The sequence below is a fragment of the Lolium perenne genome, chromosome 2, assembly GCF_019359855.2.
Source record: "Lolium perenne isolate Kyuss_39 chromosome 2, Kyuss_2.0, whole genome shotgun sequence".
NCBI lineage: Eukaryota > Viridiplantae > Streptophyta > Magnoliopsida > Poales > Poaceae > Lolium > Lolium perenne.
Genome location: NC_067245.2, coordinates 257,694,902 through 257,707,050, shown reverse-complemented (window position 1 = coordinate 257,707,050; position 12,149 = coordinate 257,694,902). Strand labels below are relative to the sequence as shown.

The 12,149-nt window shown below is 41.7% G+C and overlaps 1 protein-coding gene and 1 long non-coding RNA gene across 3 annotated transcripts; one reads left to right on the top strand and one right to left on the bottom strand.

The window, feature by feature from the left end:
- Positions 1-767: 767 nt before the first annotated feature.
- On the bottom strand, positions 768-4,266 carry LOC127335724 (uncharacterized). Of its 2 annotated transcripts, XR_011752558.1 has the most exons (9): positions 4,195-4,266; positions 4,029-4,105; positions 3,577-3,778; positions 3,347-3,432; positions 3,009-3,192; positions 2,426-2,890; positions 1,785-1,897; positions 1,345-1,397; positions 768-1,178 (listed from the first exon to the last, which is right to left on the bottom strand). It is a non-coding gene; the product is annotated as an uncharacterized lncRNA (long non-coding RNA). The 2 variants fall into 2 exon arrangements; XR_011752557.1 differs by having other exon boundaries at positions 1,785-2,890.
- Positions 4,267-8,199: 3,933 nt separating this feature from the next.
- LOC127335723 (LIM domain-containing protein PLIM2b) lies at positions 8,200-9,674 on the top strand. Its single transcript, XM_051362450.2, has 5 exons — positions 8,200-8,433; positions 8,515-8,614; positions 8,717-8,742; positions 8,880-8,969; positions 9,249-9,674. The coding sequence occupies exons 1-5, from the start codon at positions 8,299-8,301 to the stop codon at positions 9,498-9,500; spliced, it is 603 nt and encodes a 200-aa protein (XP_051218410.1). The 5' UTR covers positions 8,200-8,298; the 3' UTR covers positions 9,501-9,674.
- Positions 9,675-12,149: the final 2,475 nt, after the last annotated feature.

Sequence of the window (12,149 nt, the reverse complement as noted above, 5' to 3'; positions counted from 1 at the left end):
CTATATTCTTATTTACATGTAAATAGGCTCGATCTTTTTATTTGCAAAGGCAGAGCTAGAGCCAACTGAGCCACAAATTTGGCACCACGCCACCACTATGATTACAGAAAGAACATTCATGCTAAAACAGAATTGCACGTAGAAAAACAATTCTTTCGGACAAATTCTTGGCATGTAAGGTGTCATTCTACCAGCAAAGATTCGTCCTGATTTCAGAATATTATTTTGGATAATTATAGCTATTAAAAAAAGTAAGTAACCAGAGCATATAAGTGCATAGTCCTACATGAGTGCAAGATATGCCAAAATGTCCGTGACGCAGATATTGATGTAATTGCAGTAATATTCAACTCACATTTGACAAAAAGGCATAAAGGTAGAGCAGTAGGCATGATAATAGGAGAAAAGAGGAAAAAAATATCTTGTGACATCCAATTGATGTGATATACAAATTGGATCTGCCTGAAGTACAATGACCAAATATGAGGTAAGTGTGCATAAAGTACTCCCTCCGTTCCTAAGCTCATAACTATCAAATGAGCAGCAAATGCTACAAATCTGTTTTTAAATAACCTTAGAAAAGTACATACATGCCATGAAAATTATTTTGCCTTGAAGCGAAGACAAATATTTCCGATGTGTGCCAAGGAAAGATAAACGTAAGTAGTTCAGTACCAATGTCAAGATAAATATTAGTTGTTTAGTACCAATGGAAGTAGTCTTAGCATTGTAGAGTGCATTCCCTGCTTAAGAATTGCTAAACTGTATTAAACAAATACGCGGATTGCATTTTTACTGAATAAATTCGTCAAATCTGTGGACATGAAAGCTTTACAAATATTGCAGGGTAGTATTCACAACACTGAACACCGTCTACTCAACAATATTAGGTTGGTCAAGGTGAACTAACATTTCCTATCCTTGGAGCAATACCCAGGAGTTAACACAGAGAAGAGCGATCCATTCAGGAAAAAATTATTGGGCTGCTCTGCTTGCAAAATGTGAGCAGTCACACTCACACATACTAACCGCACAGCCTAAAGCAACTGAATTGTCACGATTGGTCTTTGATTGGCTGGTAAATAGGGAAAAGAGGCTTTTTGAACAATAACCAAACGACCCAAGAGTTTCTGGTTTCACCAATGCCCTGCACTGGGCAGATCGACTCCCTCTGAAACCTGACATTTGTTTTGAAAATATAAGATAGATAACGATGTTGCTTACCATAAATTGTTGAGAACATGATATTTATTAACAACTACAGACACTGAACCAAAATGCTAGTAGGTTAGCATTCAGAGAAAGAATAACATGATTAAATTACAACAGAATGGGAGCATGCACCTTTTTTTAGGCGGAGAATTGGGGAAGGACATGCATCTTCCCTTGGCAAGAGCCTGACTCAAGTACATGAAAGATGTGTGTCAAACTTTCCATTTAAGTCCGCAAATTTCATAAGCACTTTTTTACTTTTGGACAACTGAGTGTCAATTGAGAAGCAACAACCTCTTGGTGCTTAAACCTAATGGAAGTATTTATGAGATAATCTTGTCAGTGTTGTAGAAATGATTTAACCAGAAACATGTAAGTGTTATCACAAGGAACATTCAGTATCACCTCTGCACCTTTTCCACAAAAGAGATTTGTGCTGCAACAGTCTATTGGAGAGCACAACAGGAAATAAGAGATGACAACTAATTCAATCGGTCATCAAACCTCTTAAGGGAGGAAGGAGCATGGGAAAGGGGAATATAAGCTAAGAAGCCGAACGTAAAATCACGCACCTGAACTCCAAGGCAGTGAGAACGGCTAGACAACCTCCTAGATCAGGAGACAAGAAAACTTCAGGGGCATCATGTCCTTCCGTAGCTAGACAGTTGAATATAGATATTGAGATCTGCAAGTAAACCAGTAACACGAACTTAGGTCCACTCTATCAGAGCAATACTCATGTCTGCTATATTTAACATAGCGTGTAAAATAGTATTCATCAGTTAGTTGTTTGGAAACATGATCAGTAGCTGGCAATTATAACATGTTTTGCCGCTCCATGTTGCATGTGGTAAACACCAGTACTAAACACATTTCTAAGATAATTCTAACCTTTTTTTTTGAATTTTTCCAGCCAAATGGCTAATATGTAAGCATTGCATGCAAATCCACATAGATAACCATTTCTTTTTGCAAAATATCCAATATAACTAAATCACCACTAATATCTACAACACTGCAAAGCAGTTTCAACTTTCTACAAATGACAAAATGTCAAAAAAATTGAAAAAAATATAGAACTGCAAAGCAGCCTAGAGTATCTGTCCAGCACCAACATAAGCACATCTACAGAAATACCCTGCAGTATAGAAAAGCAAGCATCTATTTTTTATGCAGAACCTTTGCCACACCAGTATTACTCAGGGAGCATGACCTGGCTAGGCTGACTCACTGAGCTGCAGCACATGTTGTTGTGTCACCCCAACCAACAGCATATCTTCTCGGAATGAATAGTGAATAAACTGTCACTGGAACAGATAGCAAAATACATAGTTCAATACTAAGAATTGGTTGTAAAGGGGAAACACAGGTTCCAGTAGTCTTTCAATTCAAGGATGATCCAACTGTGAATACCTCTGGTCGGCTAAACCAAAACTTGAACAATAGAATGAAACTTAAAAGGATTCCTTTGGATTACATATTGCTGAAGTATGTATATATCAAGAACGTGCAAAAAAACAAATACGGAAAGGGTAACAAATATAAGAAAATCTTCCCAAGAAACGACTCAGCAAGAACACATCCAGTGGGCAAATATAAAACTGATGTTCTCTACTCCATTGCTACAAAAACAACCTCCGGGGCACAGTGATAATGCGAGAACTTGATAAGTGACAAACTGAAATTTGAGGAGCACATGAATATTACAGATGCACATATTCCAAAAACAGAAATGCAACAGAGCTGGAAATAAAAGTGCAAGCTCAAAAAATCTGAATAAAATTCTAACGACTCACCTGAACTAATCCCTTGTGCAAAGAAAGGAAATAATCCACAACACCATGAGCATGCATGATCAAGAAACACATTTGTTGCAGTTTGGCCTAAATTAAAGCAGGAGTAGCAAATGGGTTTTCATCCAAAAAAAATAACTCCAGAGTGGGTTTGGTTAAACTGATGGCTGAGATATACGGAGAAGATCTGCAACAAAAGTATATGATATTAACATGGTTCATTAGTAAAGTGCCAGCATAACAGTGCATTTTTATTCAAATAGAATCTGCATGGATGAAGATTATTTTAATAAGATCAAAAGCGATAAACATTGAAACAAAGTGATTGGAAGGATACTCACAAATAACATGCTGAGATAACTCTGGCAGATGCTCTGGATGATCACCGTCGCGCCACCTTGCCCTAGTCAATCAGCCTTTAGCAGCTCTGAAAAAAGGGGAAACAGAGAAAATAAGGAGCATCATATCATGGATTCAGCAGTAAAAGAATTTATCAAAGATGAGCTATATATACAACAAACAGGCTGATAAGGATATATGTAATCTCTGTTGAATCAAAATCAGGTCAAACCTTCCTCATAACAACGGCCGACCTTGCTGGCTAAAGTGGCAGTGAAGAAGTCATGAAGGCGGAAGTCAATGGCATCGCTATTGACCGTGTCGCTGCCGGAGAAGAGGAATCATGGATGTGTCGAGGGCGTCGAAGAAGATGAGCATCTTGCAGAACACGTGCGGTATTCTCGCCTACCACTTCACAGCGTCGACATCCTCTCCTAGATTCAGAGGCATTTATGTTTACACACAAATCATATAGTAAATTTACGGCTGTAAATATCAGGTATAGATTCTATAATAAGCTTATCCTAAACTTAAAAGAGAAAGGTGGAAGATTGGAAGAGAACACTATAATTCCCATTGTCAAAATACAGCTCCCTGCTCGGCATCGCTCTCGAGTAGAATGATTGCAGTTAGTGAGTAAGTCATCACATTATTCAATCCCAAGGGACGAAAATTTTGACATACCTTCTGGATGGCTAGCACATCAATGTGGAGGAGATCCTGTAGAACTCGAACGACACCTCCAATGAGTTCACCAAGACCTGCTTCAATTGTTAAAACAAAGAGAGGAAATTAATCAAACGAGGTTGGATTAATTATATACCATAACTGGATGGGGAAAAGAGACGACCTCTGGTGTTTTAGAGTCGCAGCTTCTTGCAGTTGTAGCCATCGGTGTTTGAATCTACCACCACCCAAAGCCTAGATGCATAAAATAAAAATAAAGAGTAAATTAATGAGACAGGAATTAGAGGGAGGAGCTAACGCGAGAAAGTGTAACCAAAAGGGAGGAGAGAGACCATGATGTGTTCTCTAATGGGGGAGACGGGAACGAATCAGCAACCAACAAATATAAGCTTGCATCATATAAAGAGAAACAAAAGCAAGCTTGCATCATATATTAATGTCCATAGTGGCTGGAACGCTAAGCAATTGCAAGTCTGTGCATCACCTTCTCTCTTACAAGTTGAACGACAAACTGAAATCAGGTTATGTATATCCACTTTCTATATGCATGGACTATATTCTGTAAACCTGTGAGACCAATTGGCTTTTCTAATTCTGTAATATGGGCTAATCTTTTCCTTGAGAGATAATTGTACTCCAGCAAATAAACATTCATAATCAGTTGCAACATGTAGCTGCTTTCAACCTGGTGGAACTTTTGGGCAAGAATTTTCGGGTGACATGAACATTATTTACGGGTCTTAGTTGGTAAAGAACACAAGCCGATATTGTTATGATATATAAAGCAACGCAATGCACCCAGAGCCTGCACGAAAGCCCCAATATGTTAGTGATGATACTGTAAGAACTGAGTAATCGAAGACCGTGAATCTACTCAAATAAAAGAAAGAAGTAACATGATGTTATCATGTTAGTTTAGATATGGAAGACACTGAATACAAAGGCACAATGGTGTAAACATTGAGCGACTCCTGGAATATGTGTGTGGGCCATTTCTTGGACACGGTAATTTAAAAGGAGCACAATAAACACACAGATAATATTTACTGTGAAGTACTACAACCAAATTATTGTATCTATTGGTATGTACTGACACTCTTCTTTGATGACTAATAATGGTTAAGTTAGTAAACTATCCGTTATTTTCTTCAAATCCTTGATACGTGTTTTACACCTAATCCTGAAAACAAAGTATCTATATAACCACACAAGTCTACAGAAAAGGAACAACCAGGAGAGAAAAGGGCAACAAATTTTCCATGTCATCACAATATCCATACTACAACAATCAACATGATATCACATTTCCAATGAACATCATCTGAAATTAGGACCACATGCAAATGTTGGAAGCAAACCTATCAATTATACCTCCTGAACAATCTGGTATACAGAACACGATATCAGGTTTCCAGTGAAAATAATCTCTAATGAGGGCCACTTGCAAATGAGGGAAGCAGACATATCAATTATGTACCTACTGCAACAATCTAGAATATGTCACTCATCTAGCTGATGTATTACTAATTTGGCTCAGCCACCTCATTGACCTGGAAAAGCACAACCACATGGTCCAACATTGCTCGATGTATTCCCTTTCAGCCAACTAAATCCTGAAATGGTATTGAAAACCTTAAAAAATAGTTGTACCTATTACTTTTCATTGGAGAAACAACTTCTCTCCACATTATTGTTTTAGCACATCAAATATTTTACTGAAATAGTAGCTGCAAAGAGGAAAAATAAACTATTAGGAGCTCTATCTGAAAATACAAACTGTATTAGAACGAACATAACCCAATCTGATACACATCAAACTAACTCAAGAATTTCCTGAAGAAATATCCACTTGACCTAATGGCAACGAAAATATAAAGAAACCGTAAGTACCCCATGGATTCTTCTTATGCATGTGTAGAACTCACATGGCTTACATAGATCAAGCCTGGCCCAACCTCATTGGAATTCCATCGAACACACCATAGGCGTAGAGAAACAAAACTGCACAAACAAGAAAGAGAAGCTCTAGAGCATGGCACAAGGAGGCAAAAATCAGAGAAGAGGAGAAGAGTGTGTGTGCACCTGCTTAAACGTTCTGCACTGCCGCCCCTCTCCAGTACAACCGCTGCCTCCAGCAGAGCTCTCAGAGGAATCGCGCTTCTACCAGGCAACCGTCCTCAACCACCCGAGGCTGCCGTCACCCACCTGCTGCCGTCTCTAAACAAACGCCATCGTCCACCCGCTGTCGCCGCCTTGCTGCTCCCCCGTTTTGTGCTGCCGCTCCTCTGGCAGCTCGGCCGAGCCAGAGGATTGGGGGTTGGTGCCTTCTGGGTAGTTAGGAGAAGAACGAGCGTCGCCTCCGATGTGCGGCGGTGGATCCGCCATCGCCGCCGGTTGTGTCGACCGGTTCGGCCCGCTCGCCGCTCGGCGAGCGCGTCAAGGGTGCGGCCAAGCCATCTCGTCCTGCGAGGTCGTGGGTGCCTGGGAGGAGACATCCTCCTCAAGCCCCTCCTCCATCTTGCCCCACGCCGGCGCAGCGGAGCGACGCCGCCGCCTCTTCACGATCTGTGGACAGAGAGAGAAAGTGAGAAGGAGAGGGAAAAGGATGGCCACATGCTCCTCCACCTCTGTCCCACCGCTGTCCCTCGCTGGTTCTCTACCACCAGACCACCGCGCATCCTCCTCTCCCGAAGCATCCGCCGCCGTTGTACCCGCATACGCGGCCAGGAGGGCGAGATGGCGCGAGCTCGACCTCTGAGCCGGCCGACCGCCGCCTCAATCCACTCGCCGCCCGTGCCGCCGGCCTCCTCCGGGACGACGCTCTCGCCCGCGACTCACCCTCCGCGCCGCCGAGCTCGAAAACGGGAGAAAGGGGACGAGTAGGAGGTGGCCAGATATTTTTGGCAGATGGAGATCTAGGTTTTACCGCGAGGCACGAGGCGGCGGCACCCGTGCTGCTTCTCTCCAGCGCACGGAAGAGGAGTTGGCTGCTTCCTCTTACCGCTGGTCCCATACGAAAACGGGCCCAAGCATCATAGACTATGAACAAGCAGCGGTGGGGGAACAAAAACTTACCGCATCCAACGGCCAGTGTGGAAAGCGGGGTCGTGCCAGGTAGAACGAGTGAACGAGATTGATTTGCCCCTTTTGGTGGCCTGGTTGGCCGGGTAAGCTAGCAATATTTATAGGAAGAACTACTAGTATCGAACGAAAACGAAAACAAACCAAAAGAATCGGAACGAGAACCAGCCAGAAGGAATGGGCCAAGCCCATGAAGCCATCGCTTCAGCGAAGCGGGAACTAGCTAGCGCGCGCTAGCGAGTCCCTTTCGAAAGCCGTTAGCGATGGTTTATATGCATCGCTAATGGGAAATCGCTAATGGGCTGGGTCCATTAGTTCGGGACGAACGATACGCTGGTTTTAGACGAAAGCGACAACCTATTTTTAAAATTTTCTTCACATTTGAAATTTGCAAAAAGTTCAAAATTGAAAATTTTGTTCCATTTGAAATTTTCTTAGGTTCAAAATTTGCTCATATTTGAAATTTGCTCAAATTCAAAATTTTCTCAGGTTAAAATTTTCTCAAATCTGAAATTTGCTCAGATTCAAAAATTGCTCGGATTTGAAATTTGCTCGGATTCAAAAATTGCTCAGATTTGGAATTTGCTTACTTTGAAAAACCCACACAAAAACGAAGAAACGAAGAGAACCGGCAGAACCGAACCAAGGAGACTGAACTAGAAAAAAGAACAAACGAAAAAACCCAAAACATACTAGATGGGCCGTGGCCAGCCAGACGCATAACTGAAAAAACCGTGCGTGCGATGATTTGTACGCATAGCTAATTAGCGATGAATAGGATTTGCCGTCCCTTTGTCTCTCTCTCATGCCATCTTGTTGTGCCCTTTGGGCCAAAACTGATGGGCCTCCTGGACACAAGAAGAAATGAGATGGCATTCTGAAAAGACCTGAAAAATGCTTTTCTTTTTGGCACGAGGCAGTAGAATTAACGCGAGACGATCGAGATCACCGCCTTATCTCTCTCTTCCTAAAATAGGTTTTGCTTGACGAAGTCTGTGCGGCGCAGACCACGCCCGTCCCCTATGTTTGCTCCGGTTCCATCGTTCTTTGCCCCGTATCAATCGCTTCGGCGCTTCGTTTCTAGCTATTTACCTGTCGCCCGATCGGAGACGAAGAGCGATTGGAGAAACAGAGAGGTTACCACCTACGTGCGTGCTACCGGACAGGCGTCGCCGCCGCTACCACCATGTCTTTCACCGGCACGCAGGACAAGTGCACGGCGTGCGACAAGACGGTCCACTTCATCGACCTCCTCACGGCTGACGGCGTCATCTACCACAAGACCTGCTTCAAATGCAGCCACTGCAAGGGGATCCTCTCGGTACGTGCGTGCGTTCGATCTTCCATGAACAAACTTCAGACTAATGCATTGTAAAACTGTGTGCATTGTTGTGGCTTGCAGATGTGCAGCTATTCTTCCATGGACGGCGTCCTCTACTGCAAGACGCACTTCGAGCAGCTCTTCAAGGAGACAGGGAGCTTCTCCAAGAAGTTCACACCGGGTAATACAAATGCACCACCTGGTTGACGTCTTTAAGAATTTCAAATGTTGTTATAATCTGTGGATAAAGGGTAATCCTGAAAGATTTTGTGGCTTCACGCAGGTAACAGATCATGCGACAAGGAACTGGTACAGCTCAGCTCCACAAAACTGTTTTCATCAGCAAGGCTTATCTTGTTTAGCTTTTCCTTTTCTTTTCTAACGCCAGCTGTGCTAACTTGATAATTGTGTTTGCAATTGCAAATTGGAATGTCCCATACCTACAGTCAAGGGCCCCAAGCAAGCTATCTTCTATCTTCTCTGGCACTCAGGATAAATGCACAGCTTGCCAGAAAACAGTGTACCCACTTGAAAAGGTACAGAAATGCCGCGCTTCGTTTGTCATCATCGAAATTGATCAATCATATGTACTCCCTCTATCCCATAAAACATGTCTCAACCGTATCTAAATTTAGATGTACCTAGACTAAATAGTCTAGATACCTCCAAATTTGGACAAGCTTCAAACAAGTTTCATGGGACACAAGGAGTATAAAAATATATGAGATTATTTACTAAACATTATTATTTTTCTTAGTTCAAGAAATGAAATGAAATCACACTGCTCAACTCTAACAGTTGACCATGTTATTCAGATGACTTTGGAGGGCGAGGCGTACCACAAGGGCTGCTTCAAGTGCTCACACGGGGGTTGCATCCTAACCACCTCGTCTTACGCAGCGCTGAATGGCGTATTGTACTGCAAGATCCATTTCGGACAACTCTTCATGGAGAAAGGAAGCTACAGCCACATGAAAAAGAAGAGCAGCTCCCATGAGGTCTTGCCTGACCTGGTGGCTGAAGAGCAACCGGCGGCTCCCGAAGCACCGGCGCAAGATGGAGAATAGAGATGAAAAGTAGGAAAACACGAAGCTTATATACACAAGTATACAACACAGCCCGGAGTTCCTGTTTCTTACTTTTACATCGCTGTCTTTACCCCGTCTTATTTTTTGGTTCCCCCGAGAGCTTGGTTTGTCAAGCTGTAAGTATTGTACTAATATACTAATACCTTCCTTTCATATGAGACTAATGGCAACTGTGGCAATCAACTAGTAAGCCTCATGGGGAAAACTGTTATTTTGTAAGCAAAAATACTCCCAATTTGCTAAACCATATCTGCTCTATGATGGTCGTCTTGCTCAGTTAGAACTTAGAAGGACAACCAAGTTACTAATATATAGCTACCTTTTGTGTTTGATAATTTCAACAAAATCCTTAAGGAGAGGAAGTTTTCTAAGCAGAAGTACACCTACACCCTAACTTCTTTTGGGCACTTTTGGTGTACAATTGTTTTGAAGAAACATAAATTTATATTGATCTATGGAGTTTGAGATTAATAAGTTGTCTTATTTGAGAGTAAAAACATGAAACTAATGAATTTCATATTCACATATATTTGTTACCAGTTTTTTTTTTTGCAGGCCACAGACTATAAGCTCTTCATCTTGTGACATAGTATAATCCTGTACTGCACTCATTATTTTTGGTAGATTTTTTTTGAAAATTGAATTATGTGGTAGGTGTCATGGTGCTCACTCACAACTAGTTCAATCCTTACAACACAATACAGATGACCCACCACACCAAGTGAACAAAATTGTTATTTCTATAACATGCCTAGTAGTGTGTCGTGTTCATTAAGACAAGTGTTCTACGATTGCCCGATCTTACATAAAAAAGAAAACAAGATAGACACTCAAATATCATATGAACTGGTTAGGTCTTGTACATTTGAATGAACATGCTGATATCCAGAAATACACCGCAAGTGTTGCAGCATAATAAAAAAAATTATCCTCAAACTAGCTTTGGGTCTTCATTCGTACATGTTGATTGAGGTAGGGGAAGCTAGTTTATAAAGAGGTTGTAGAGGAAAACAAAATAGCATCTAGGCTTGGGACAAGACGTTTTGGCTCGTAGGTGTAGATACACTATTAGGAAAAGTAAAATTTAAATTTATTTCAAAATGTTAAAAGAATTCAAATAAAATTCCTCACCGTGCATCCGAACATCCTATGTTACCTCATGAAAGTTTTGCGGGAAAAAATATATTTTATGTGGCCTATGTAAAAAACACAAATAAATGTCTAGTAAAAAACTTTTTTAGAGCATCAGAAATTGTCTTTTTTGTACAGGCCATAGAAAATAATATTTTTCCGCGACACTTTGTGTGCAGGCAAAGAATATGTGGAAGTACACCCCAAATTTATTTTCGAAATTTTTAGACATTTTGAAATATGTTTTTTCAGTAATATACACCTATGAGCCAAAATGGATTTCCCCTAGGCTTGTGTGTGTCATGTCTTGCATCGTTGCAAAATTTCAGTTGTGCTACTTTTGTTGTTGGATACGATTTAAAATTTACTGCAATCAAACTGCTTAAATCATCACTAATACCTAAACTAGTAAAGGCTTATCAGTGGCGCACCGTTTTGGAATTCTGTGGCGCACGGAGGTGCGCCACTAAATCCATGCTACCAAAATATGAATTCCGTGGCGCACGGACCCATACGTCACAGAAAGTGACATTTCTGTGGGGCACCAGGCATGCATGCACCACAGCTGTGGTGCGCCACATTTATTTTTTGAATTTTAAAGAAAATGGCGGCCATAGATATGGGGCCGCCGGAATTTCGCCGAATATTTTTTTGAAATTTTCTGGAGGTCGCCGGAGGTGGGTGGGTGGATGGGGTGTGTGGAGTAGGAGGAGGAGGAGGAGGAGGAGGAGGTCGAGGAAGCCGGCCGTAAGTGGTGGGTGGCTGTGTGGATGAGGAGGAGGCCGGTCAAAGGGAGCCGCCGGAGGTGGGGGAAGAGGGGTCACCGGAGGAGGTCGCTGGAGGAGGAGGAGCTCGTCGGAGGAGGAGAAGGAGGAGGAGGAGGTCGCCGGGTGGTGGAGGAGGTCGGAGGTAGAGGAGATGAGGGAGGAGAAGGAGGGAAGGGAAAGTGGAGGAGAAGTGGAAGTGGAAGTGGAGGAGAAGGTGAAGTGGAGGAGAGTGGAGGAGGAGGAGAAAAGAGAGAGGGAATACGGCGTCGTCGGGTTTCAAATATAAAAAAAATTATGTGGCGCAAGTGCATTTGGTGCGCCACATAATTTTTTTCGAATTTTTTATTTTTGCAGGAAAAAATCTTGACTTTACCATAACTTTTTACTCTTTTCTAATTTTCAGATTATGTAAATTTTAGAATGGCCAAAGGTTGTTGAATTCAGATGTAGAATTTTCTCCCGGTCATTTTTATATATTATGCGTATTTTTATAACTTCGTATGCAACCAGAAAATTTATTTTAAAATTTCATGATTTTTTTTTTTTGCAAAATACATTGAAATTCATGTTTTCTAATTTTCCCTACAAGTGTACCACTTAATGTAAGTACACTTCAAAGAAATTTTTTTTAAGTTTTTATAATTTTTTGTGATTTTTTAAAATCTAAAAAGGCGATCCACTGGAGTGTGTGTGTGGGGGGGGTGCATGTACGGTTGGGAAAACTTCTGTG